Source organism: Colius striatus, chromosome 9 (assembly GCF_028858725.1).
Source record: "Colius striatus isolate bColStr4 chromosome 9, bColStr4.1.hap1, whole genome shotgun sequence".
Lineage (NCBI taxonomy): Eukaryota > Metazoa > Chordata > Aves > Coliiformes > Coliidae > Colius > Colius striatus.
In genome coordinates this window covers 913597-940199 of record NC_084767.1, presented here as the reverse complement: position 1 = coordinate 940199, position 26603 = coordinate 913597, and the positions used below count along the sequence as shown (strand labels likewise).

The following is a 26603-nucleotide window of genomic DNA, read 5'->3' as shown; positions in this document are numbered from 1 at the left end:
TGGCAGTTCGCGGCGGTTCGCGACGGCGTGCGCGGCGCTCGGCGGCAGCGGCGGGCGTGTGCGCGGCCATGGCGGCCGTGCGGGTGCTGCCCGCCTCGCCCAACTGGTACAGCAGCCGCTGCAGCGATGCCAGCGGCGACGGCCGCCTCTTCGGCTTCGCGGCGAGGCACCGCGTCTGCCTGCTGGATGTCAGCGCCGGCGCGCCGGCGTTTTACGGTATGGCCGCAACCCCCCATCTTCCCCCGTGCGGGACCCTGGGCCGGCCGGCGGCCTGCCCCGGCCCCTCGCCGTTTGTAGGAGCGCCGCGGGGCCGCCGCTCGGCCCGGGGCCGCCGCTGGGCCCGGGGCTGCCGCTCGGGAGCCGGGCGGGGGCGGGTTCGGGAAGGTGCCGCACGCTCACGCTGCGGGTCCCGGGGCGGTGTCTTTGCCGTGGCTGCAGGAGAACTCGTCGGGCACACGGAGAGGATCTCTGGGTTCACCTTTTGCCCCTGTGCCGGGCAGAGCAACCTCTGCGCCAGCAGCTCCGACGACGGGAGCGTCAAGATCTGGGACGCGGAGGCCCTGGCCGCGGTGGCGGAGTACAGCCGGCACCAGGTAGGGTGTCCTCTGCGACCAGGTGAAACGAAATGAACTCGCAGGGTGGGCTGCGTCTTTGTAGGTCTTGCACGCAAAGCAAGGTGATGTTCGTGAACTGCTGGTGGAATTGAAACCGTTGAATACTTCTGGCCAGGGTTTTCCTCCTGCCTTAGGCCTGCAGCAATGTTGTGTCACCTTAATAAGCTGTTGGTTACCACCAAAGCCTCAGTCAGCGAGTGTGCTTGTAGTGCGTGCTCATTGCCTCTTAACCCAGCTCGCTTCAAATCTCTTCAGCAAGGTATTGTTCCACCCAGGACAGAATAAGAATATACATTTCAACAATTACTGTGCCTCAGGACACCATATTTATAAATGCATCCATTGTGCCAAAGCTTAAAAGAACTGCAGCGCTTCAGCTGATGTTTGGGAGTACTCACGGGTACTTTTCTGCCTGTTATTCTGTGTGGTGAGACATCTTTAAACGTATTCAATTCTCTTTCTTCAGAATGCAATCTCAGCATTGCACTGGTCACCTCTTGTGAAAGATCTGATTGTATCTGGTGATGAGAAAGGTATCGTTGTTTGTTACTGGCACAACAGAAGTGACAGCCAGCAGTTCTTCCCAGAGCCTCGGACAGTTTTTTGCCTCACTTGTTCTCCTCATCATGAAAACCTGGTGGCAATTGGGTAAATATTCATTAGCATTTTGTTTTCTGTCCTTCCTCTGCAAGAACCTTGTGGTGAATTTTTTACTATGCAGTTATAAGATTAATTTCAAGAGGTTTTGGTGGCTGTGTTTTCTATCTGGTGTGCAACAAATTAGAAGTAAGATTCAGATTTGGTAGACCTGCAAGACACAGAACTTCACAACAGTGTAAGGGTCTGGGTTTGGTTTGCATCTTTCAAGTTTCTTAAGGCTGGGTTGTTTTTTTTAAGAAGACTTGCTTGAAATCTGTATTACAAATGATTGCTGTCATTCTAGAAGCCAAATGTACTGGTTAATCATCTTCAAAACGCAATTGCTGCTCAAGATTTGGCTTCTCTGTCTGTAATACAGTGAAAACCCACCTGGACGAGTTCCTGTGTGACCTACTCTAGGTGGTCCTTCTCCGGCAGGGGGTTGGACCTCTTTTGAGGTCCTTTCCAACCCTCAAAGTTCTGTGATTCTGTAATAGTGATCCTGGTAAAGAGCTTGGAGATAAACTCAGGTATTATCCACAAGGATCCCAGAATCTCTTCATTAATGTAAGGCTCTGTTTTTAGCTACAAGGATGGCATGGTGGTTATCATTGATATCAGCAGGAAGAGAGAAGTACTTCATCGGCTAAGAGGTCACGATGATGAAATACATTGCCTGGCCTGGTGCCCTGTGCCTGGTGAAGAAAAGTTCTCTGCTTGGCAAGATGAGCTGCTCCAAGGTATGTAGAAGTGATTAATAGTTTCTGAAGTAATTTTTAGTTCATGTCAACATCCTTGTAGAGAACCGTGTTCTTTACAGAAAGTCGGTAGCTGGGCAAAGGCAACTGTTCAGGGAAGTATCTTCTGATACAAAACAATATCTTTTCAGTTAATTCTTGTAAAGCTTTGAGTTTTAAAGTATAATAACTTTCAGTAGGTCCTTCAGAAGAAGGCAGAGTTCCAAATGGGGAGCTGACACAGGACACAACCACGAAGAAAGGTTGTTACCTGGCTTCGGGAAGCAAAGATCAGACCATACGAATATGGAGCTGTACTAGAGGCAGAAGTAAGTAAGGTTAATAATGTGAGCTAAAGAGTCACAAAGTGTTGGAAGAGCTCTTCTCTAACTGCAGCCTTCATTTGCTACATTGATAGTTTAAAGCATGAGGAGCTTCAGATTCCCAGGATTCCTTTTTCTCTGAGAATTTTGGTGACTTCTCTTGGTTCCATAGGTGTCATGACTTTGAAGTTGCCACCCACAAAGAGGAGAGGTGGAGCCATTGACCCTGCTGTTAAAGAGCGCATTTGGCTGACTGTTCACTGGCCTTCTGGTCGTTCCGCAGAAATTGTATCCAGCTCTTTTGGGTAAGTAGGACACCCAGGGACAAGAATACTGTCAGTAACTGCAGATTCAGTTCTTGATGCTTAACGAAGAACTGGGTGGGAAATGTTGACACCCTCCTTCCTTCTCAGTATAGCCGGAGGGAAGATAAGCCAAGAGTTAAAGTGGGAGTTCAGACTTCTAGAAAACTACTGTTTGTCCCATAATTTGTCTGATAATCTAACTTAATATTGACTTCTAATGTACTAATTGTGGGTTTGCTCATTACTGGGAGAAAATAATATGTCGGTTTTCAGTGTGGTTAACTATGGGTATCATTTGTAGGGTGATACTTGCACGTATGGCTGTGTGTAGGCATGTCTGTCTAGCTATAGTACTCTTATACTTGTGGTATGTACACATGTAATAGAGTCTGTTTATAGCCTGTATTCTTCTTTTGAAGTGAATAATGAAGTACACACTTGAAATTTTGCAGAGGAGAACTTCTACTCTGGGATTTGACCCAATCTGGAAAACGCAAGTGGACCCTCCTTGGATCTTCAGACGGACAAAATCACTCCCGGATTGTGTTCAATCTGAGCTCTGTGAAGCATCAAGACAAAGAGCTCCTTTTTTCCATCTCAATGGACAGAGATGTAAGAACCATTTCTAAAATTAACATAAAAATAGCCATATCTGTACAGTCTGACTGAGGCCACAGATTTTCTCTCAAAAGGGGGGTTTATTGCAGCATTTTAAAACTGCATTGCTTTAATTGTGATCTGTGGATAGGTTGTATATATACATGTTGGTTTATAAACTCAAGCTCTTACCACAGTGGAGTGAATGGTGATGACATTCTGAAGTTGAATGATAAGCATTTAGTAAAGGGAGTTTATCATGTTTTTCCTGTATGTTTCATTTTGGAGAGGTCTATTTTCCCTTCTTAAAGTCATTCCTGCAAACTAAAGCAGTGATGTGTTTATTTAACTTTTTGCCAAAATAGGAGAACCTCCTGCCTTGGAGTCAGAAGAGAACCATACTACTGAAATAGAGTCACTTTGTCTATTCTGTTAGAGCATTCCAACTGTTGCAGACCTGTCTGTGACCCATAATCCTCTGGGTGTAGCTCACATACTATGCAAAGCATTGAATTTGACCCTCCAATTCTTCATCTCACTCGGGCTTTGTTTTGTCATACCAGTCACTCTATATTTAATCATTCCCTGTTCCTTAAATACTCTCCAGGTGAAGTGCTGGGACCTGTCAACTCTGGACTGTAGCTGGACCATGCCCACACTTGGAGGATTTGTCTATAGTCTTGCCTTCTCCCCTGTGGACACGGGCTGTCTTGCCGTCGGTGTTGGAGACAGCATGATCCGGGTGTGGAATACTTTGTCCATGAACAATATTTATGATGTTAAAACCTTCTGGCAAAGCATAAAGTCCAAGGTTACAGCAGTAAGTATACTTTCAATTTCCCCTTCCCCTTTTGTTTTTCTTATCTCCTTTAGAATCTCTTTTTTATCTCTTTTTTTAGACATTTTAGAATCTGGCATCAAATTTTTAGGCCTTTTATAACTCTAGACACTTGCATTGCATCTAGTGAAAATGAGCTGGTGTCCAGCTGGCTGTTACATTGTGTTTTCCTTTTATCCTCCTTGGTAATCCTTCTGTGCTTCACCCATGGTTGCACTTGCTCTGCTAGGAAATTTGACATGCACAAAAAGCAACATGGATATCTTCAGCTTGGCTTTAATCTGGAGTTGGCCCAAGGCTCCTGCCCAGTAAAATTGCTGGCAGCAGTAATGCATGGTAGTTATTCACACCTGAAGTTTTGTCACCATTTGCCATTCCTATTTTGCATTGTAGATGTAAAACAGCATTTTAACTATTTTAGACCCTTTCATCTTATCCCATTATAGCTGGTAGGGCAGAACCTTTGAAAGCCGTAACAGTGATCAAATCAAGTCTCTCTTTTTGGAAGGGTGGCTATAACAGGATGGAGGTTGCTCATCGGTTTCAACCATTTCCTTTTGTTTTTTATTTATAAATAAAGTGTTAGTAGCTTCTGTTATTATAGGTCTCTGTCTGTTTTACTTGTAGTTATCTTGGCATCCAACTAAGGAAGGCTGCTTGGCCTTTGGAACAGATGATGGAAAAGTTGGCATATTTGACACTTTCTCCAGCAGGTAAGAAAGCTTTCACATCCATTACTGTCAGATCCTGCTGGTGTATTGCCATGCATAGGTGGTGTGGTCTTTCCTGAAGTATATCTTTACTGCTAGACAAGAGTAGGATTAAATAAAAACTAGTCAAATGGTTTGATTTTCAGGGCATCTTTTCATCTGTCTGTTAGTTTTGGGAGCTTCCAAAGTAATCTTTATTTAAGATAAACTTAAACTTGCAAGACCACAGATCACCTGTGAAGGGACATCAGTCAAAGAAATCTTGAGCCAGAAAGACATTTTCAGAGAATGAAGAGGTGATGCAGGTGATGATGGTCATCAGGACAGTTTTGCTGTGATTTTAGTAGTGTTCTACAGGAGATGTTAAAGAAGGCTTGACTGAGCCGTGGCTTTAGTATGTTAAAGCACCAGGTGTCTGTTTTTATCACTGAAAATATGTTGCTTTGAATTGTATTTTTTTCCCCTTTGCTGAAAACTGACTGTCCCTGCTTCTTTATCTTCCTGCCTAGTGCTAAGAATAAGCCACCTCAGATTTCCAGTACTTACCACAAGAAGACTGTATACACATTAGCCTGGGGCCCTCCAACTCCTCCTCTGTCTTCTGGTGAGTCTTCTAAAACCTTGTGACAAAGTAGAACCTCCTTGCAGAGTACACAGATGCCAGGAAGTTGATATGCCGTCCCTTAGGAAAAGGAGCCCCATTTGCTTGGTAGCAATCCTTTCTAGCAGCATTCTGCTCGAGGAATTGCTAATAGTTTTGCAAAACAATGTCTTCTAGTTTTGAATTCTAATAGGTTCAGGAAATAGGCAGGAGTGGTGTACCACAGCACCCTTAGCTCTTCTTACACAACATACACTGTTTTCAAGGAGCAAATGTTAAAAGGGAATTGTAATGCTTGCAGTGATTGTGCTATGGAGAGATCTGTTGGTAGAGATGACAGATCCTTTCAGAGGATTGTATTACAAGAATCTCTTGCTGCTGGATCCCAGGCAACTGAAGCACATGTATAGCCTTTTAAAAGAATGTTTTGATCTATAGTGGGAGTGATTACCTCTGGGAAGACTGGTGAAGAACATACTGTACTTAGCTGTTTTTCTCTGTTGGATAGGAGAGGGTGAAGGACCCTCTGTAACTTTATATAGTTGTGCTGGAGATGGTATTGTTTTTCAACACAACCCCTGGAATCTTAACGGAGAGGCAAATGACATCAACAAAGTCATCCGAGACACTAATTCAATCAAAGTGAGTATGATTTTGAGGGGGTTTTAGGGACTTGTGGTAACCATGTCGTAGTTTCTATGGCCATGTAGATTTCTGATTTTGCCTTCAGGATGTATCTGTAACAACTCACAGTTTCCACAGATGAGCCTGAAAAACACTTATTGACTCAAACCATTTAAACAGTTTATGTGTTTGCTTCTGAAAAGGGTCTTTTTTTTTCCTCCCATTGTCAATATGGCACATCTGTTCCTGAAATCAGTTACTTCATTTTCTACCGTGTCATTTACTTAAACAGAAGAGTTGAATTTAAGTATAGAGTATTAGAGCTATGTGTCACTGTTCAAAGTAATTAGATCACACAGAGCTTTCCAGTTTCAAAGCACCTCAGGTAATATCCTGAATAATGTCATAGCTTAGATCATGTGGTAGGCATGCCTGAGTTAACTACCTCATCTTCTCTAGTTCTCTTGTTTCAAACATTAACTTTTTATCACAAATTTTGCAGTAAAGGCAGTCAATATTCTTCAGGAGTCTGCAGCTAATGCAGAGTGCTTGGTGATATCTCACCACAACATCTTCTCCAGTCTGTTCAGTCATTTCTTAGTTGAATGCACAAAATAAGTGAAGTACGTAGGACCTTCAGTTGCTTCAAGTTAACATAAGACAAATGAAGTCAATCAAAATGTATTGATTTATATCAGCTGGGTTTTGGCTTCTTGAGTAGAAGACCCACTGGGGATTAAGAGACTAATGTCACAGGTGACAAAATCATCATTTTTAGATGTGTAAATTTTAGATGTGTAATTTTAGATATTTAAATTTTAAGTAGCTTTCCTCTGATTTAGGAATAACAGAAATAATTACAAGTAAAGTTTTCTTTTGAAATATGATAAAATTGATTTGCAGTGTCTGGAGCTTTCCAAGAAGCTTAAGGAGATCAAGCATCAAGGTCCTACTGGGATCCAGACAAACTTCCCTTCAAATGCTTCACCAAACCTATCAAAAAATAGTCACTGGTTCTTGTATTGTTTCATTCGGTCTCTTAATTGTTCAAGCTTCTGTCAGACTAATTACAACTCTGTCCAGTTGCCAGTCTTGCTCTATTGAATGTATGCAAGAGAGGTTTAAGAGTTTTGGCAACGGTTGTGTTTTCTTTCTACAGCACAAACTGCCTGCACATACAGAGATCAGCTGGAAACCAGATGGCAAACTCTTGGCTCTTGGCAATGAAGATGGGTATGTTTCACTCACAGGCTGAGGTGGTGTATGTGCTGATCTTGACTAGAATCACTCTAGTGAAGCAAAAGTCCTTTTTGCTGCCCTGATTTGCCTCTCTTCACTGTCAATGTATTTGAACTGTGGTAATATAGCATTCCTTGCTGTTGCTGCTTTAGCTGCATGGAGGATCCACATCATCATGTTAAATTATTTGTCAAGGATCCCCTCGTGGTTGAAACACACTTTTGCTGATGTGCTAAAGGAGGGTTTGAGTTGAATCCAGAACATAAGAACTCATTTAGTTACTCTATTTCATGTTCTGTTATTCTGCTCATGCAGGATAACCCAAAAAAACATCCCATTTTCACCCCTACCAGAATTCTTATACTGTTGTTCTTACATTTCAGCTCAATTGAAATATTTCAGGCACCGAACCTGAAGTTACTCTGCACTATCCAGCAGCACCATAAACTGATTAACGCTATCCGTTGGCATCACGAGCATGGGAGCCAGCCAGAGCTGAGTTACTTGATAGCTTCGGGCTCAATCAATGCCACCATTTATGTGCATAATCTGAAGAGCGTCGTAGGTAACAGTTTGCAGATTATATTCCAAGTCTTAGCATCTTGTTTTCCTTTGCTCCCTATTTGTCATGCTGGCTACACTAGATCATTTCCTTTTTCTCTCTCAGAGAGCTCTTCAGACGGTCCTGTGACAATAACAGAGCCCTTTCGAACTCTGGCTGGGCACACAGCTAAAATCACAAGCCTTTCTTGGAGCCCCCACCATGAGGGAAGATTGGTATCTGCTTGCTATGATGGCACTGCCCAGGTATTGTTCCAGAGCCACATTTCGTTTAGTTTCAAGCTGTCCATTCTACAGTGTTTTAGAACCATGCTGACTAAACAGCAAAGCATCTTTGTGAGATAAACTGTTGAAGTACTGCAGATTTACCCCGGTAAGCATTTCCTGACTGCGGATGTCTGCATGCTTTTGCAACTCCCAGATTGATTTGTAAGTCCAGGTGTTATTGTTTCCACATCAGCACTTTTGGACCCTTGAAAAAGAAAGGTGTCATGCAAAGGTATCAAAGGAAGCCCTGAATTTTCTCTGTTTGCATGTTGATATTTGAAATACGCCAGTCACACCCAGATAAAAGCTCCAAGTGCAAATCCCTGAAGAGAAGATGCAGAGTATAAGGGGAAGATGAGACTGTCTGAGTAATTGCATTTCTTTCATGTTTGTAAGGTATGGGATGTTATGAAGGAAGAGCCACTCTGCAACTACCGAGGTCACCAGGGCCGGCTGCTGAGTGTCCAGTGGTCACCAGTGGATTCAGATTCTGTTTATACAGGAGCAGATGATTTTTCAGTTCACAAATGGCACATCTCAAAGCAGGAACATACACAGCCTCCTCAGGGTAAGTATGTTCAAGCAGAAGATCCTTTCCTAAAGATGAATTTGGAGCTGGGAAACAGAGTTGCCATATTAAAATAGTGTGATAAGTCTTGTGCTGAATTCCAAATCTACCTGCTGCCTCTTCTGGAATGAACTGTGTCTAGGTTTAAATCAAGTTTTATCCTTCTTTGGAAACTAAATGTTGATCTTGTTGATCTCGAAGACCTCCAAGGAATGAGACTCCACAACCCTGTTCCAATGCTGCCCAGAGGGGCTGGGGAGTCTCCTTCCTTGGAGGTCTTCAAGACCTGCCTGGACACATTCCTATGCAACCTGATCTAGGTGGACCTGCTTTTGCAGGGGGGTTGGACTGGATGATCTCTAAAGGTCCCTTCCAACCCCTACCATTCTGTGATTCTATGATCTTGAGAGACAGACAGTTAATGCACTAAAAACCTCTACAGATAATATCAAGGTAACTTTTGCAACCTTTTACAGGCAAAAAAAGTATAGAATTAGAGAAAAAAAGAAGTATGCAACCAAAAGTGAAAAGCAAGAAGAAGAAGAAGCCAATAGGAAAGAGTCCAGCCAAGCAGGATCTAAGTGATGCCGTGAATGGAGATGAGAGCGCAAAGGAAACATTGCTAGAGGAAAATGGTGTGTCAGACCAGGAAGGAGAAAAAGCAGCTGAGGAAGCAGAGTTGCCTGATAAAGCCTCCACAATTGGTAATAATCAAATCACCTTAATGGGTCCCAGACTGTTTTGCCCTCAGAGTGTCACCAGGTTTAATATTCTTGTGCAGATTTTCTCATAATTGGGTTTTACTGAAACAGCCCTCTTGAAGGAAATACAGTTCTGGAATGCCTTTCATCATTTTCTAAACTAGTTTGGGACTAATTGTCTTCACCAAGATTCTAGCCTAACAAACAAAGGTCCTTTGGCTTGAAACGACATCATTTGTGATCAGTGTTGTCTTCAGGTAATAAGTCTTGTAATACTGGTGGACTTTCATTAGTATCTGTTTACATCTTCTTTTAGCTTTCTGACAGTTCTGTAATGTTTTCTTACTCTTTCCTTTCCTTAAAAGGCTATTAAGTTCTATGGCAAAGCAAAGCTTGGTTTCTGTGTATTTCAGAATTGATGTAATAGAATATGAACATGTCAAGTCTTCTGCTGTGGGCTTTTCCATGTATTATTTTTCTTTTTAATCATGTTAATCCACAGTGTCCAAGGATCCATCTTCATCTACATGTGATTACTCTTCATTCAGCTTGCCAAAGCCTTTTGTGACACAGAAAACCACTCCTGTGAAAAAGGATCCACCCAAAGAGAAACAAAGTAAGTATGTTGCAGGGATTTTTAAGTGCTGCAGCAAAGCAAAGTTCCTTATGCTGGGCTTCTGTTTAGCTGCAGCTTCCCTTCCCAATGTCACATCAAATAAATGCCAGAGAAAAGAGGAGCTTGCTTTCAGAATCTCTTAAACTAAGTTGCTTCTTTTTACATTTGCCCTACTTGTCAGGTCAGTTGAGCAGCTGTTTAATCTGGGCTTGGATCATGCCTTTTAGTTGCTAGTTTCATTCCAGGCAAAATGGACAGAAAAACCTGCAAAGCAATCACTGTCCAAAAGTCAGAGGTGTCATCATGGAGATTCACATGGCACTTGAGCACCTGGTTTTTGTTTTCCTTTGCCAGGAGGAGGGAGTTTTGGAATACATTGGAAAGTTCTGCTGTAGGAGACTCTTGTAGCTGCCCAGCAGCAACTAAAACGTGTCTGATTTTTCAGTTTCTGACGCCTCTCTGAAGAAGAGGAAGCCCCGTTCTATTCTACCCTTCAGCACATTCATGGATCACAGATCAAAAGATGAATTGTATCAGGACTGCTTGAAGCTGGCTACGTGTCTGAAAGCTAAAGGTATCAGTCTAGAACTAACATACCTAAGAGGGTAGGTGCTCTAAAGGATCCGCAGTCTTGTATCCAAGGACTTGAATTTCACCACTGGGCATTATTTTTTCTCTAAATCCTACCTTTATCAAAGTGTGTGACTAGTTGTGGCTTGTTACCTAACTTCCCTTGCAGTAGTTTAACACTCTGTAGCCACTCCAGGATCCTGTGTTGTGGAGGTGGAGTAGAATTGTCAGTGCATATGCAAAGTGGTTTTTACCTTCAGAAGTACAATATGAGCAGGAGAAAATAAGCCACGAGGGAGATGTTTGTCTTCTCACAGTATTGTTCCTTAGAGCATGCAAAGGAACATGCAATGTTTGATTGAGAATAAGTGTTCTGCACAAACATGGTCCTTCTCATCAAACTTAGATCTAAATTCCAACTGTTGATCTGCAAATCATTCAATCTGCTCTGCAGGAATGAAAGTAGATGTAAGTATTTGCCAGCAGTTGAGTGTAATGGAGTGGTACAGTGACTTGGCAGGTCTCAGTCTTGCACCAAATCTTAAATATGCATTCACTTTATCTGGTTCAGATAATAATGAAGATGTGTCCCCTGACCTGAAGGATCGCATCCACTTGGGGCTGTTCACAGACAGGGCTTCTCTGCACAAGATGATTGACGTGGAAGGTAAGTGAAATAATGAATCCACTTTGACAATACTCCCCTGTAACTTACTCCAAGGAGAAAACAAATCAGGAAAAACGTTTCTATTTTCTTTACTGTGCATTAAAGCAAAGGATTAAGAATGCAGGGTTGTGTGTAAAAAAAAGAAAAGATGTATTTTTCCCCAATAGTTTTTACATCCTTCAGATGCAAACCTGTCATACTTCTAGCTTGAAAAATCTCACTTTTGCCAAGTTATTTTACTGTAGCAAATAATGCTATTGCACTCATGCTGATAGGGGTGTTCGCTTCCAACAGGAAAGCATCACTTGGAGAATGGGCATCCAGAGCTCTTTCAGCAGCTCATGTTGTGGAAAGGAGACATGAAGGGTGTCCTCCAGGCAGCTGCTGAGAGGGGAGAGCTAACAGACCAGCTGGTAGCCATCTCACCCATGGGTATGTTTGTTCCTGTAACTCAGAAGCAGCTGGAATTGGCTGCTGAGGGTAGCCTCATTCTGATTGTTCTGTGTGGGAAACTTATCGTTGTTCCAGAGTGGAGGAAGTTGCTTCTTTAACATATCCTATTTATGATGAAGACCTGGATGCTCCTGTCAGCACCCTTATGTTGCGATTACAGGAAACAGAGTGGTTTTGGGACTTCTTGAAGGAGGAGCCCCATTCTTTCAAGCACCAAGTTGGTTCTTTGTAATAAGTAGCAGTCTTTCCAGCTTGCTGTTGGTTTAGATGTGTTTTACTTTACTGGTACTGAAGTCCCACGGTCGTGTTCAAGCCCTAGCTTTGCCCTGTTCCATTGCCTCAATGACTTACATTAGGATGGTTAAGAAACAAGAAACCAAACTGGCACAAAGAGGTACATGTTGAAGAGACCAGTGATGATGTCATCCCACGGGAATTCTTCCAGTTTTAAAACTTTGCCTCTAATTCTGTTGCCTTCTCTTTTGCAGTTGGATATCAGGCCTGGGTTTGGACAGTAGAAGCCTTTGCGAAGCAGCTGTGTTTCCAGGAGCAGTATGTGAAGGCTGCCTCCCATCTCTTGTCCATCCATAAAGTCTACGAGGCTGTTGAGCTCCTGAAAGTGAACCATTTTTACAGGTTGGATATATATTTATGTTTAGGATTTGCTCTTGTTTTCTGCTGGAGGAGATTTGAGAGTTTGGTTCACTCTTTGTACACAGTCAATTAACTTTTCTACCTGGTTTCTCTTACGTGCATTAGGGAAGCAATTGTAATTGCCAAGGCCCGGCTGCGTCCAGAAGATCCAATTCTGAAGGATCTCTACACCAGTTGGGCAGCTCTGCTAGAGAAAGATGGTCATTATTCCATGGCTGCCAAATGGTGAGTGCTACTGGGAAGAAGACAGAAATGCCTGAAACAAAGAAGGTCTTTGGTTTTGTATCAGCTGAAATCTGTTCACTGGTCTGTTTGCAGCTACCAAAATTACTAGTAACGCTTGAAATACTTTGGATGGAGCAGTGCCTTTTGCTTGATGCTGGTCTGGCATTGCTGAGAGTTTTGAAAGGATTCAGATGAAATATAGGGAAATGTTTATCTCTCAGATAAACTACTGCACATAACCTTTGTCTCTCGAATCATATGATTTCTGTTTCTCATCCAAGCCACGTATGGTACGCACACCACACTTGCTATGTCAGCCCACACTTTTAAGCTCTGTGACTTTCCCTGTTCAGATGCCTCATGTCTGTAGTAAACTTTGGTAAGGCAAAGGGAGGAGAGCTCTGAGATCCCATGGAAAGTACAGCTTTGATCTTTGTGTGCATGTTTGTGCGGTTGTGTCACAGTACAATTTCAAAACGGGCTTTTAGCATTAATCAAGTCGATTTGCTTTTATCTCTTTTCAGTTATTTGGGTGCTTCCTCACCCTATGATGCAGTTAAGGCCTTGTCCAAAAAGGGGGATGTGACATCCCTTAAAACTGCTGCTGAGCTTGCACTGATATCTGGGGAGGAGGAGCTGGCAGCGACTTTGTCTTTCAGATGTGCCCAAGACCTGCTGTTATCCAGGAACTGGGTGGGAGCTCAGGAAGTCCTTCAGCAACATAGAACTTTATTTGTGAGTCTGGTCATTTCCTTTCTGCTTTCTTTAGCATTGTCCCTCTCCAGATCAATTTGATTAATTTGGCACCACTTCCCCTTTGTTTGTAGTCCACAGGTTGTCAGTCCTTTGAACTGGTTTTGTCTCAAAAATGGCATTTACTACTGTGACACAATGAAAAAGCCTCTGCATGGGTCGGCTCTGTGCTGGGCGTTTACACGAGAGGCAGTTTTTTTCCTAAGTATGTAATACTAATCATAAGTAGAAAGAACCAAAGGAAGGTATTTGCTGCTTACATTAAAAGAACAGATGAGCTGTAAGTTCATCTATTGGAGGCTTAATCCACAATGTTTGTGTGGACTGAGCAGAAGCTACCTTTGCTCAGTCTGAGATTTCCTTCTGAAATACAGTCTCTTGAGTCTTTCAGCACTTTTCTTTGGTAGCTGCAGTTGTGAAAGAGTCTCTCACAAATCTGCCATGATGTTCTTGGATTTGTCCACCTGCTGTGGTCAGTAAGGGATTGCTTTTCTATCAGGAGCAACTCAGTCTTCTTTTTTTCTCTTCCTTTTTAAAGGGACAAAGACTTGTTTTCTGCCTTAATGAACTGCTTTGCAAGTGCCTTAGTGAAAGAAATCCCTGTGACAGAAAGAGCCCTGTGCCTCCCTGTTATCACACCTGGGAGCTGAACAGGGAGGCCTCCTTTATTGACATGGTGATAGAAGTATGGCAGAATGTATTTGGCATGGATTCCACTGAACAAGCCACATGTGCACAGGAGCAGCTGCGCAGTATTGAGCATCCTCCTTCTACCAACAACACACACCCGAAGCAGGTAAATGGATTTTACACCTTACTAGGGCACACGCAGGGAAATGCAGACACATCATGGCGTTGTGCCAGCCATTCCCAGGGCACTGAGCTCTGTGCCCTGCTGCAGGATAAGGTTATAGTCTGGGAGAAGTAGATGACAGGCAGGTAGTGTGTAGCTACCAGTTGGTTTCTGCATTTGTTTCTGCACAGGGTAAGTGTGATGAGTAGTGCCAGTGATGAGCACTGAGGTCAGGAGATGTGCTGGCTGGGGGAGCAATTGCCAGAGCTCAGCAGCAATTTAGGGTTTTGGGAGAGGCAGGGCTGCTTGTTAAAGTATCCTGGAGTTCAGAAGGTTTGTTCACAGCCTACTGCTTCTGCAGCTCTGCTCTATGTAGTGAGTCACTCACCTGGGGTGTGCTCCCACTTCTCATCTGTTTGGTTGGACACATGCAAGCACAGCTGCTCATCCTACAGTTACAAGTAAAGTAAAAGTACTCTGCCTCCTGTGTCAAGGAGACTATGTAAATTGCACTGTTATTAAAATTGCTTTTGGTTAAGTCATGTGCTTCTGGGCTCCTCCCCAGTGGTCATAAGCTGTGACTAATTCATACTTTGCAATACAACTAGTAATCATGCTCTCTCGTGCTTCCTGTAGGTGCTTTTCCACATTTCCCATGACCTGGCCCTTGCAGCCTTGAGCTATCAGACTGCAACCTGGGATGAGGCAGTGAAAAGTATTCTTGGAGCCGTGACCCGCAGTTATGATGCTGGTAATTTTACTCTGATGCAAGACATTTGCAGTATCCTCCTTCCTGAAGGTGAGTCTCTTCTTGCGTATCCCCTGGCACTGACAGACGGGAGATCCTTGGTGTAAGCAAAGCTGTGTGTCCATTGATATTACTAGGCATAGTAAAGCCTGGAAGGAGCAAGACATACCTGTATGTATGGAAACCTGTGGACTTGGGCTAGTGCGAGGGCTGCTGGGCAAGGTTCCAGTCTGTGCAAGGAAGCTCAGCAGTGCCAGCTGGTGGGGTGATGTAGGCAACTGAGCAAATTATGTTCTGGAAGAGAGATGGAGACATTGGAAACCTGTGTTCATCAAATCACTCCAGCTGGCCCTTCCCTTTATTCTCTGTGGAGCACACAGTGCATTTATTTTGTAGCTCTTGATCAGCTTGGGACCAAGGAAGTTTGCTGTAGTTGGTGAGAACAGGCAGTCTCATGCTAGCTAGAACAGTGTTGTGTTTAAAAAGATGCCACAGATGTCTGCCTTTGCTCTTTTGACTCCTGCACTTCTCAGCAGCATCTGAGGCAATGTCTGGTTTGAGGCTTCAGGACAGCTGCTCATTTACTGGATCAGGTCTTTTTCTTTGGAAATCTGTAATCCTTTTTTCCTTACTAGGCTGTGATAACCTGAGACACAAACTGGACAGCACCAATTCTCAGAGCATGGCTGCTTGCAGAAGCTTAGAGGCCTTTGTGGCTTACAGCCAGCTGTATGACCTGTGGTGGAACCCACCCAAAGAGTCCCTTGTCTTACAAAAGGCTGCTTTGGATCCTGTGCTGTGTCCCAGTGAGCAGACAGCACTCGAGAACAGTTACATTTCAGGTCAGTCCTCCTCTGAAGAAACTTCTGATCAAACTGCACTTGAGACAGATGAAAAGCTCTACAATACAACTGAAGTCTGTAGGCATGAGACAGAGGGCGATTCAGGAACTAGCTCGGTTGATTTGACAGACAGACAGTCAAAACTGAATGCCTGCAAAGTGCTTCTTTCAGAAGAGACTGCTGCTTTACAGAACACCCAGAGAGACATAGCTGAGGTCCAGCAGATTTTAGCAGATATGATTCACCAGCACCAGCAGCAGAGGGACAATCTCCAGGAAAACACAAATGGAAGCACCCAGGAAAGCACCATACAGCAGAGGTCAGAGACTGAATCAGACAAACCATGCTCTGAGAGCAACCAGATGAATGGGTAAGCTTCAGCCAGGAAAGAATGGATTCAAAGGCATGCAGGGGGGTGGGGGGTGTTTGTGCAACCAATTTCTTGTTTAGTTCAGATTGCCTCTAATCTCAAGCTTATCACCCAGGGATACTTCTAAATACAGCTCCAAAGTCCTGTATTTCTCTGGGGCTGAACTACACTGTGCATAAACTCAGTAGAGCTAAACACACAGGGTGTGTTGGTACAGTGAATAAACAAGGCAGGTTGAAAAAGGGAGGATAACAACAAGAACAAGCATTATCTAAAAGCCTGTTTCTTTGTTGAACAATTATTTGGGACTAGAGCAAGAAAAAGCCAGTGTTCAACACTTGTCTAACTCTCCTGTCCTCGCTGTATGCAGTCATTTAAACAAAACAGTTACTCATTACACCTGCTCTTTTCTTGACAGTAAAGATGAAATAAAGGAACCAATCACACTCCCTGAGCTAACGAAGCAGCTTCTAAAAGCAAAGCAGAAACTAGCAGAATTTCCAGACAATTTAAAGGTAAGTTTGCAGAAAAGGGTTCTGACAAAGACAGTCTCCCTTTCATACACAAAGGAACAGGGACTCTGTGATCCTGTGGCAATTTTGAGAGAGAGCTGACACATGACATAAGGGTAGTGTTTTTCTTCCAAGCATAACTTTTCTCCCTGCAGTTGGAAAGCACAGGTAAAGCTCCTGCGTGGGAGAACTCAAAGGGATGTTCTGTGTGAATCCCTCCCATGAATTTTATAAACAATCCCTTGCTACTTAGAATTACATCTTTTTAAAAACAGTAGACATCACCTCGTGTTCCCTTTTTTGCAGGTCTTCTCATTCCCTAACGTGCTGGAGTGCTGCCTTGTGCTGCTCCACACTGGATCCCAGTGCCCTCGTGACCTACACGAACAGGCACTGCATCTCCTGAAGGAACATGGTAGTGCTAATACTTACAAAAAGGCTGTCAGGAGGTTCTTGACATGACATTTCGAGACCCTTGAGCTGCCTACAGCTACGTGACACCAAGGCTGCTCTTTCTTCAAGTGAAGGCTTGTTTTGCTGGTTGTGCTTATTTTGGATACCAGGTTTATATACAGACTTGTGGTCAACTTCTACTACTTTAAGGGGATTGTGTTAAAAAACTGAAAAGCAGCAGGTTGTGGCCCTGAACCCTAATACATGATTTTTGTATAGTCTCCTTATTTGTTGGCAGTTACACTAATGAAAGAGCTTGCTATTTACATTGTAAGAAACAGTTTTGAGCAGCTCTATCAGCCTTTCACCAGAGGAGGAAGAGTAGCTGCCCTCAGGAAAAACAATGGTTTCAGTAAGCAGACTGACTCTTAAGTCAGTATTGTTCCTAAAAGCATTGTGATTTCATTTTCTCTCCTATAAATAAAGTCTCCTACCACCATGAATTGGTATTTAATTTGATGGATAGAAATAGGTATGAATCAAGGGCAGATGCATTAAAAATAAGCTTGTTTGGGTTTTTTGTTGCGTGTACTACACAAATCAAACTCAGTAGATAAAATTGATGTGTGTTGTGACTTACCTTTGCATAGTGAAGCCGCCTCTGCAACTTACAAAGCGAAGGCACGATCTTTTGTATTTGTTCCCAGCACGACTAGCAAGAGAAGGGGTTGCTGCAGGTCAGAAGTCCTTTCTTTTGGCAACGTCCACGGCTGAACAAACTGCTCTTTGCTACAGTGATGATAACTTTGAAGTATGATCAAGTTCTCTCACAGCTCTTCTAGAATAAATGTCAACACCCAAGCCCAGATTCTGGAGTCCTGAACATGCAACGATTCTAACAGTGCTGCAGCTTGCCCAAAAGCTTTGCCTGTCATAACCAGCCTTCTTCTTTCCTTAGGAAGAATTTTTCTAAGTCCTAGTGAACACAGCATCTATCTTAGTAATTCTTAGAAACAAGCTGTGAAATGCAACAGCAAAGCTGACAGAGTGAGTTGTGGATTTAGGAAGTTTGTAAGTAAAATAAAGATTATTTTTTAAGAAAAAAGCAGAGAGGATGGATTTATTTTAGATCAAGAGCTGTTCAAGAGCTTGCAATCAAGAGCAGATTGCAAGACTTGAATACTGATAGACTTCATGCTCCAAGCTGATTAATGCCTCAGAACACCTTGAAGAGCAGTAGGTGAAAGCCTACTTCGTTCTCAAAGACCCTTCTGTAATGGGTGAACTGCTGCCATTAACTCAAACTTGCTAAATTCTGTGCAAAGTACTTGAAAACCAGGAGGGGGAGCTAGGGCTTCTCCAGACAGGTCTCCTGCACTTAAAGCAAGAACCACTAGTTTAGATAGAGCAGGAAAATTTCACACAGGACAGATAACCAAAACAGATTTGTCACTTCCAATGGCTCTGCTGCACTGCCAGAACACTGCAAGCTGTGCTGAGAGACAGACAGAAAATAGAAGTCCCCCAAAGAGATCTTAAGCTCAGCTTTCATCAGCTAGGGTACAAGGTATTACTAAGAGCTACCCCAGGGGCATATCATAAATGGTAAAAGAAGAAAAAGACTCTTCAAGCAGGTATGACTTCCATCCAGATTCCAAAGCCTGAACTGATGGGAAATCCAAAACAAGGCCTGGTTAAAAAAAATTTATTTTACAAGAGTTAAAAACAAGTACTATTTACAAGCATTTTAAATACCAGCTCCAAACCTCAGCTCCTAAGAATGGGTTGGGTAAGCGTCTTTAAAATGCAAGACGGCCTTAAAAATGAAGTTTGCCACGTCCCAAAGGGTTTTTGTTTTCCTTAAGAAATGTCATTAGAGCTGTTGGGGAGGGGGGAAAGGTCCTGTAGCTCATTTTTTAAAAAGTCCAAATCCCAAGTTGTTCTTCCATCCTCTAACTACTTCCCAGATGTTTATAATGAAGAGAAATGGAACCAGTTTGCCTGGTGTTAAGTATGTAGTAAAACCAGGGTCTGGAGAAGGATGGGAAGAAGAGGGACAAACACTCATCTGCTGAACTACTTTTGTTGAAAGGAGAGGAATAAAATTTGTGGGTTAACTTGAAGAAAACTGAAGGCAGAGTATTGGTCCAATCCCCTGTCTGAGGTGAACCTCGAGGCCGTTTCTCAATACCCCTAAGATCCAAGCTGAGGATCAGTATGGGTCAAACCTGTACCATGAAGAATTAGAAACTAGGGAGGGCTGATGAAATCCACTCCATTACCACTGTTGTTAAAGCAAATCTCTCTGTATCAGCTGCAAGGATCGTTTTTAATGTCGCCCATTCCCAAACCTCTGCAGTGATCAAAGGGAGCGATTTCCACAGACTACACCAAGATAAAAAGAAGCAAACCATGAGGTGAAGCAGTCACCCTCACAACATGCAGAAGTTTTAAAATAAGCTTTATAAAGCACAGTTTGCAAATTTGTGTGCGTGTCTGTGTCCATTCTCACTGGATTTCCAGACCCTTAGCTCTACCTCATGTTCTACCATTAAGTCTTCCTTGCAGATTCTGTACTGTATAAAGAGAAAAAAACAGAGGTATACACAGTGGGTTCTGTCTTTTGTCCTTGGTATTAAAAAGATGGCAAAGCACAAATGCTAGCATTAGGAATTCAGTCCACTCTTCAGCAAAACTGCAGTCATTCTGCAGGCTGTGTACTGGAGATGCCTTTTGTCTGAGACACTTAGGGGAAAATGGTTGAGGATGGTAGCTGCCAATATGGTAACCACGGTCTGCTGAGGGGGTAGCACTTATCACGGCTGCATGTTGTTGATAATAGCCAAAATGCTCATTTTCTCTTGGGCTGAGTCCACATCTTCGTTTTGTTTCTGAGCCACTCCTGTGCCAAGGCCATAGAGCCGCCCACAATACTTCGCATCATCAATCGTATCCTCAAAAAACAACTGCAGATTAAAAAAGAAACAGGCGTTGTTTCATTGTGCCTCTAAATCAGAAAGCACCCCATCCACGTTAATGAAACAGCTTATTTGAAGTCAGACACCTCTCAGATGCAGTGTGTGAATTAAAATAAACACATGAAGGAGTATCAACAATTCCTGTTACTGACAGCTTGAAGTACGAGAGTCACACGGCTCAAAAAAACCCAAACCAAAAACCATTTGTGGACAGGAATGGGAGGAAGAAGAGCCAGAAACGGCACTGCAGTACCTCTTTCATTCTGAAGAATGCCATTCCTGTGAGCAGAGAGTCCGACCCTGCCTGGTGTTGTCGGCCAATTCGCTGCAAATCCAGCTGATCTGCCACTTCTTGAAGGCCACCCTGCAGCGAGAACACAACAGGTTTTATTTTGGAAGATCCACCTCTTACCAAAAATTGCCATGCTTCTCCAAAACGTGGGGGCACACACTGTCTACAATGAACTGATGCACATTCCAGCCATGCACACACCCACCAGCTGTGACTGAAACAGCGGCAAATACAAAAATGTTTATATACTCTTCTCAAATCTAAGTACCTTGCTTCCCTACTGCAGATACTTCAGATGACTGTAGGTACATTCATACAACTGCTGGCCTCTTCCCTCTCTTTCCACAAACAAGGCTGTGATTCAGTAGACAAATTCTTTTTAAGTGTCTACTAGTTAATCCAGTCATGTAGTAGTTCATGGAAGGAGAAATGCTCCACCTTGCATAGGGCAGATAAGCATACTGAATTATAATTAGCCCCTGAAATTACTGATACACCAACCGGAAGGTCGTGGGAATGTCCCCTGTATCACACACATACTGGTTTGAAAGTGGGGAGGCAGTACCTTAGTCATAGGCACTTGGATGTGACTAATAGCTTTTTTTATACATTCCAGTTTTAAGATGTGTGCAGCAGTTGTGTCCCCTTGGCTTATTGCACATGTACAGTGCTGATGCCCATCCATCCCTGGCTTGCTGGGGAGATACCAGTTACCTTGAGGTTTTTGCAGCTCTTCATTAAGTACTTTACATCATAGATGGATGGGAAGAAAAGATTCAAGATATGGAAAAATTCATGTTCCTCTTCTGGTAACCTGGAATCCGTCAACAACTTCACCATGTAGCCAAAGTCATAACCACTAAAAACAACATACACAAACCAGATAAGCAGGCAACACCAACTCTCTGTCAGTACCAGTATCTCATTTTTCACAGGAGTTTTACATGCTGTAGCTTTCAAACCCCACTATCTTCTGACATTCATAAAACTCCTCTGGATCAGAGCCAGAATTCATCCTGATCATGTCTCATCCTGATAACCATCCTGATCATGTCTCATCCTGATAACCATCCTGATCCTAGTCATCTTGATCCTGATCATCCTGATCAAAAGGACTTTTGAATGCTCCCCAGGTGCCTTCACTGACCTGTTGCACAACAGCTAAGCCATTGGGAAGAAGATACTGTTCTTCCCAATACTGCAAGTTTCTATAGGAAAAGCAGGAAACCTTGTAAGCACCTGCTGCCACCACCTCCTCCTACTCCCTGAAGTCCTTTCACTTGCAATGATATCAAGAACCAGAGGCTTTGTAGTCAAGTTGCTTGAAACAGTACAAGACAGACAACTACACAGATACCTTCCTCTACATAAACACAAGATGGAAGCTGAGACCATCACCAACATGGGAGAGGAAGAAACAAAAACCTTACTTTACAGCACACACAAGTTGCTAGGTGTAGAAATCACATTTCAACTTGTTAATAACCTCTTCCATAAACGAAGACTGTAACAGGGAAAGGATTTGCAAGCAATGCATCCACAAAATTCAGACCACAGTAAGTACTAGTAGAAAATGAAATGCCAAGGCTCTTTACTTCTTAAACATGCCCTTCGTATCTTTAAGCTTATTTTAAGCACTGCAGAGCTGCTAATTCTTCTTAAAATCCATGTCAGGCTCCAAGGACAAAAGCAGCAGCTTTTCACTGCACAAGAGATGTAGTAGCAGTGCTGAGGTGGTAGCAGTGCTGAGCCTCTGGGACCTACCTGTGGAAGGACAGCCACTTCACACTGTCACTGAGGACCACCCCAGATGTCATGAGCAACTCGGCAAAGTGCAGGGTATCAATCCCTTCTTCTTCATGCTTCTGGAACTGCAGCCCAGAGCTGGCAAGGAGGTCTATGGAATCCTGAGAGTACATGTCCTCCCTGAAGGAGAAAAGCAATTTTGCACTCAAGGTGCTACCAAGTCAGGCTCATTCTAGAAACATTGTCCCCATCCTGTGTTTTAAAAGTGGGAGTATCAACAGGCTGTCTCTGGGTTCCATACTTGTATCTCTAAAAAACTCAAACTGCATCAGTTTAATACCACTGCTGCAGCCTCCTACATCCACACCACCATTCTGCCGCCGTAACGAGGTAATAATTCCATGGCTAATGTAAATTGTGAAGAATCCACCTCCACAGAATGGGGTTTTGAAAATATCACTTCTGTAAGGTGAATGGAAGCACAGCAGATGAGAGGTCAGAGAAGAGAGGAGTTCTCTCACATAGGAAGACACCCAACTCTAAAAGCACTGAGCATCATTCCTGTCAACATTTTTCTTCACAGCACATACCACCAGATCATCATCTCTAGTTCCTCCCTGAGAGTTAACGAGGTTGTGTAACACTTGACTAAGGACGGAGGAGAGGGATGAGTGACGAGATGGTCGGGGGAGAGCTGAGCAGGAACCTGACTCCTAAACTAGACTGTTTAACGTGAGGGCGAGGGAAGGACAACAAAGCACAGAGCAAAACTCATGCCAAATCTGATGACTGAGCCAAATGAAGTGATCACACCGTGAAATCCACTTCACCCTGATTTCAATCTTTTCAGAGGCTCACAAAAAAAGTGGAAGTAAATGTTGCAACTTTTGGGTTCAAGAACTGTCTGATCTGCACATATCAGCTATCACCTTTTGTAAAGTTCTCCACAAAAATACCAACTGATTTCCTGTAAACGTGGTTTTGCCAGACAAATCCTCTTTATTTCCAGGCAGCTCTAGTGGTAATTTTGCTGAGTTTGTCTTTACAATTAGAGGGGTTGGGATAATGAAACTTGTTTCAACTGTAACCCAGGATACTGCAGTATGGAGGAAATGAGTAATTGCCAGACTGCATTTAATAAGATTCATTCTCCTGCAGGTGTGAAAATTACACCAACTGTTTTTTTAGATCCCAGTTTATATTTTAGCACAGATCTGTAAAGAGGCATTTTACTTTTTGCTCAAAACAGTGTATCCATTTATTTTTATCAGAAAGAGACAAATTTTTATATCTACAGGTAAAATATAAAGTTTCACACTATAAAGTTGTTGCAGATAAGTTTAAGGCACACAAGATTCTTTAGGAAAGGCCACTCCCCATGGGAAAGGTAACTGAGGACAGGATTTTAGCACGGCTTTGACCTCCAGAAATACTGCAAACTCTTGTTATGCCAAAAGAGGTTCCCACATAAGCTGCGTTAGAATCTGCATTTGTACTGCTCACAACCAGCGATGATGAACATACGGACACCTGCATTTGCCAAGGGGAGGCATCACTTCAGAACAGACCAGCTGATTATTCCCAAGCTCAAGAGACTCACGTGAGGTTGAATTTGAAGTTAAACTGCCAGGTGTTGATGCCTGAAGGATATTCTCCTTTCTCATTCGTGAACGTCAGGCCCAGCTGGATAATTTTGAGCAGGTCAACGTTACAGCGAAGGAGCTGGTACTGATAGTCGATGGAGCTGCGGAATTCACCAATGGGCCTCACAACTACTCCAGGAAACTCTGTGTCCTACAAGAGGAGAGGAAATCTTATTTCACCACTCTGTTAGGAGTCATTATTACCACTCTTCAGTTCCACACTTGCAGGTCTCAGCACTGCATTCAGCAGATTCCTCAGTTTAAAAGAAAACACTTATTTTTCTCTCCTTTTCCATATTCATAAAGATTTTAAACTGCTGCAAGTCAGACATTACAAAAAAACAGCAACCTACACAAGTTAATTACTGCAGCCATTCATTCATTCCAGCTAGCCTTTCCTTCCTTTTTGTTTTATTCCAAACTAAGAATGTAGTAAGTTCATCTAATATGCACTATTGTATAATCTAAGTATCTCTCCCTCACAACACACCAACTCTCATTTTCCCTAAATCTACTCAAATGGGCTCTTAAAACATTTATTTATTCAGTGTTCTTTCAGGTTCTAAATTTAGCACTCTGGCCACGTCCGTTCAACTGCCCAGACAGTGACAGCTTCCACTGTTCCTGAGGAACACCCGAGGCCTACACTAAAGAAAACCCAAAGTCAACCCAAACAGACCTTAACAACACAGCAGCCATTGATCAGATGAAGAATATTATACTTGGCCAGTGATTCTGTGGCGTCTCTGCTGAGAGCCAAGCTTCTAGCCTATTTTTACTCTCAACTTCTCACCAGAATGTATGCAAAACCTTTCATAAAGAAACCAGCACTGTGTTAACTGACAAAACTTCTCACCATCTTTTTGTTCACTCTTACAGCACAGCCACTAAAACAGGTCGTAAGCACACTTTCAATGAGATCAAACAGAAGCAAGAAAGCTCATCTCAATAAAAATATCGTATTTACTCACATAACTGCATTCGACACTGAAATGCTACACACTGCAGGGGCACGTGGTTTGATGGCACACTTTTATTAAGGACTTCTCATCTCTTGAGGTTCAGCAACCCTAAGCAAAGCTGGCACAACTTACAGTACCGTAACTACAAATATAGTTATGATATACTATATAGTTATGACAGTAATTATAGTTATGATAACTGGCTCCTGCCAGAGATTCTTGCCACCTGGGGCAAGTTTCTGGTGGACACATTGTCATACCTACAGCCAGAATATTTCTCTTCCCTAAGAATCAACATCTGACTTCAATAAATGGGAGGTGGCCCAGCTGACTAGTTGCCACTTGCAAGCCTTGTGTGCTACAGGACCATGGCATCTTCCATAATGCAACGGAAAATGGTATCCAAAGGGTAAATACACTGGTGGAAAACTAAAGGTTTAAATCCATTGTACACCTGACCTGTTTCAACCTGATCATTCTGTTGCACAACTAATACATCACAAACAGATAAATATTACATGAATTCAAGTTTTTAAGGTGGTCTCTCCCTTCTCTAGCTTCCATCAAAGCACATTGAACAATGCTGAACAAGCCAAGTCGTATCAAATCCTGGCAAGCTTCTGCTAAACTGCTTTCTAATTTTTCACTACTTCTATCTCAATTTGAAGGGGGATAGGGGGAAATTACATCTCACTCGGGAATCAACTTATTCCCTCCTACTCAAAAAAGCCCCTTGACTAAGGCAATTAGGTCAAGTGTAAAATATTTACCATTGCAATGTAGCTGTAACTCAGAACAATCTCTCGAATTTTCCTCATCTCTTCTTCCAGATTGTTCGCCCATACTTCACAGATAACCTGGCTGTTCTCTGCAAGGGCTGCTGGCATCTTGCAGGGGCTAGAGTAAAGGTAGCCAATGTTGAATTCGGATGACAGTGTAGAATTCCAAGCTGTGCAATCTTATCAGTGTGCTGCATTAAACAGATAAGTAAACAGTGCTTTATATGAAGAAAGGTCAACAGAGAAGCATAAAGGGTCTGCCGGAATCAGTCACTTTCAGCTTGAAACGGCCTACTTAACGCTTTGTTTTTTTCTCGCTTGTATCACTTTCCGCAAACACATTGAAGGAGAAAACCTACAAGCATCTGGGTACAGGAGTGGATGCACAACTAACGGCACAGCTATTTGCTGACAGAGTCTCAAAATCACAGAATCTTCAGGGTTGGACGGGACCTCGAAAGATCATCTAGTCCAATCCCTCTGCCAGAGCAGAACCAGCTGGAGGAGGACACACAGAGTTTCTTCCTGTCTTCCTCCTCCTCCTGGCCCAAGCTCTGAAACTTTGGGCATAAGACGAAGGAGCAGGGAACGTTCGCGCTCAACATTCAGCTACCGCGACAGCTTTGAAAGAGTTACCAGAATGCTCGACAGACCACGTCTGTAAACGTGAGCTTCTCTGATGTCACTGCGGAAACACTGGAGCCCAGCCTGGGCGCCGTCCCGCCCCTGGGACAGACCTCTGCTCGCTCCCCGCCCGCTGCGCCCGCACGGCCGGGACGAGCCCGCCCCCGCACGACGCGCTCACACCCCGCGGCCCGTGCCGCGACGCGGTGCCTCCCTCAGCCCGCCTCGGTACCGGGCCCTCAGACTCGGTGCCAGCGGGGCCGGGGCCGCGCGGGAGGTGCCGCAGGGGGAGCGGGGAGGTCGCGCCGCCCGCACCTGCCGGGCCGCCGCCAGGCCGCTGTCCGCCTGCGTCCCCCCCGCGGCCCGCGGGCTCCGGCGCCGCCATGGCGCGCCCTGCCCCCCCCACGCTACCTGCCCGGAAGCCGGGGCCGGGCCGTCCGCTGCCGCGCAGGCGCGATGCAGCCTCGGCGCGCGGGGAGGGGCGGGACTTCCGGGTCGCCCCGGCGCTCTCGCGAGAGCTATGGCGCGGCGGCAGGGGCGCGCGCCCGGGGCACGTTGCCGCGCGCGCCCCCGCGGAGGGGGGGGGAGGGGGCGCGCGGGGCTGCCCGCAGCGCGCATGCGCAACGCCGGGCGAGCCCCAGGAGCCGTTGGCCTCGCCC

The 26603-nt window shown here is 43.9% G+C and overlaps 2 protein-coding genes across 8 annotated transcripts; one reads left to right on the top strand and one right to left on the bottom strand.

The window, feature by feature from the left end:
• Nucleotides 1-57: 57 nt before the first annotated feature.
• On the top strand, nucleotides 58-18025 carry GEMIN5 (gem nuclear organelle associated protein 5). Of its 2 annotated transcripts, none has more exons than XM_062002356.1 (28): nucleotides 58-216; nucleotides 439-593; nucleotides 1081-1262; nucleotides 1839-1993; nucleotides 2191-2319; nucleotides 2486-2618; nucleotides 3071-3230; nucleotides 3823-4035; nucleotides 4681-4766; nucleotides 5273-5367; nucleotides 5873-6006; nucleotides 7148-7221; nucleotides 7611-7792; nucleotides 7895-8034; nucleotides 8452-8623; nucleotides 9100-9327; nucleotides 9827-9940; nucleotides 10386-10514; nucleotides 11082-11177; nucleotides 11472-11609; nucleotides 12119-12266; nucleotides 12390-12509; nucleotides 13034-13244; nucleotides 13801-14058; nucleotides 14692-14854; nucleotides 15439-16015; nucleotides 16434-16530; nucleotides 16834-18025. In XM_062002356.1, the coding sequence occupies exons 1-28, from the start codon at nucleotides 69-71 to the stop codon at nucleotides 16987-16989; spliced, it is 4593 nt and encodes a 1530-aa protein (XP_061858340.1). In that variant the 5' UTR covers nucleotides 58-68; the 3' UTR covers nucleotides 16990-18025. The 2 variants fall into 2 exon arrangements, with proteins under 2 accessions (XP_061858340.1, XP_061858339.1); XM_062002355.1 differs by having other exon boundaries at nucleotides 2188-2319.
• Nucleotides 18026-19230: 1205 nt separating this feature from the next.
• CNOT8 (CCR4-NOT transcription complex subunit 8) lies at nucleotides 19231-26373 on the bottom strand. 6 transcript variants are annotated; one of them, XM_062002853.1, is made up of 7 exons: nucleotides 26356-26373; nucleotides 25312-25511; nucleotides 23537-23730; nucleotides 21955-22116; nucleotides 20905-21049; nucleotides 20152-20262; nucleotides 19231-19886 (listed from the first exon to the last, which is right to left on the bottom strand). In XM_062002853.1, exons 2-7 carry the CDS (start codon nucleotides 25426-25428, stop codon nucleotides 19737-19739), a joined length of 879 nt encoding a protein of 292 aa, XP_061858837.1. In that variant the 5' UTR covers nucleotides 25429-25511; nucleotides 26356-26373; the 3' UTR covers nucleotides 19231-19736. The 6 variants fall into 6 exon arrangements, with proteins under 6 accessions (XP_061858837.1, XP_061858835.1, XP_061858839.1 ...); XM_062002851.1 differs by lacking the exon at nucleotides 26356-26373 and adding an exon at nucleotides 26260-26347; XM_062002855.1 differs by lacking the exon at nucleotides 26356-26373 and adding an exon at nucleotides 26260-26327 and having other exon boundaries at nucleotides 25312-25438.
• Between the last annotated feature and the right edge of the window lie 230 nt (nucleotides 26374-26603).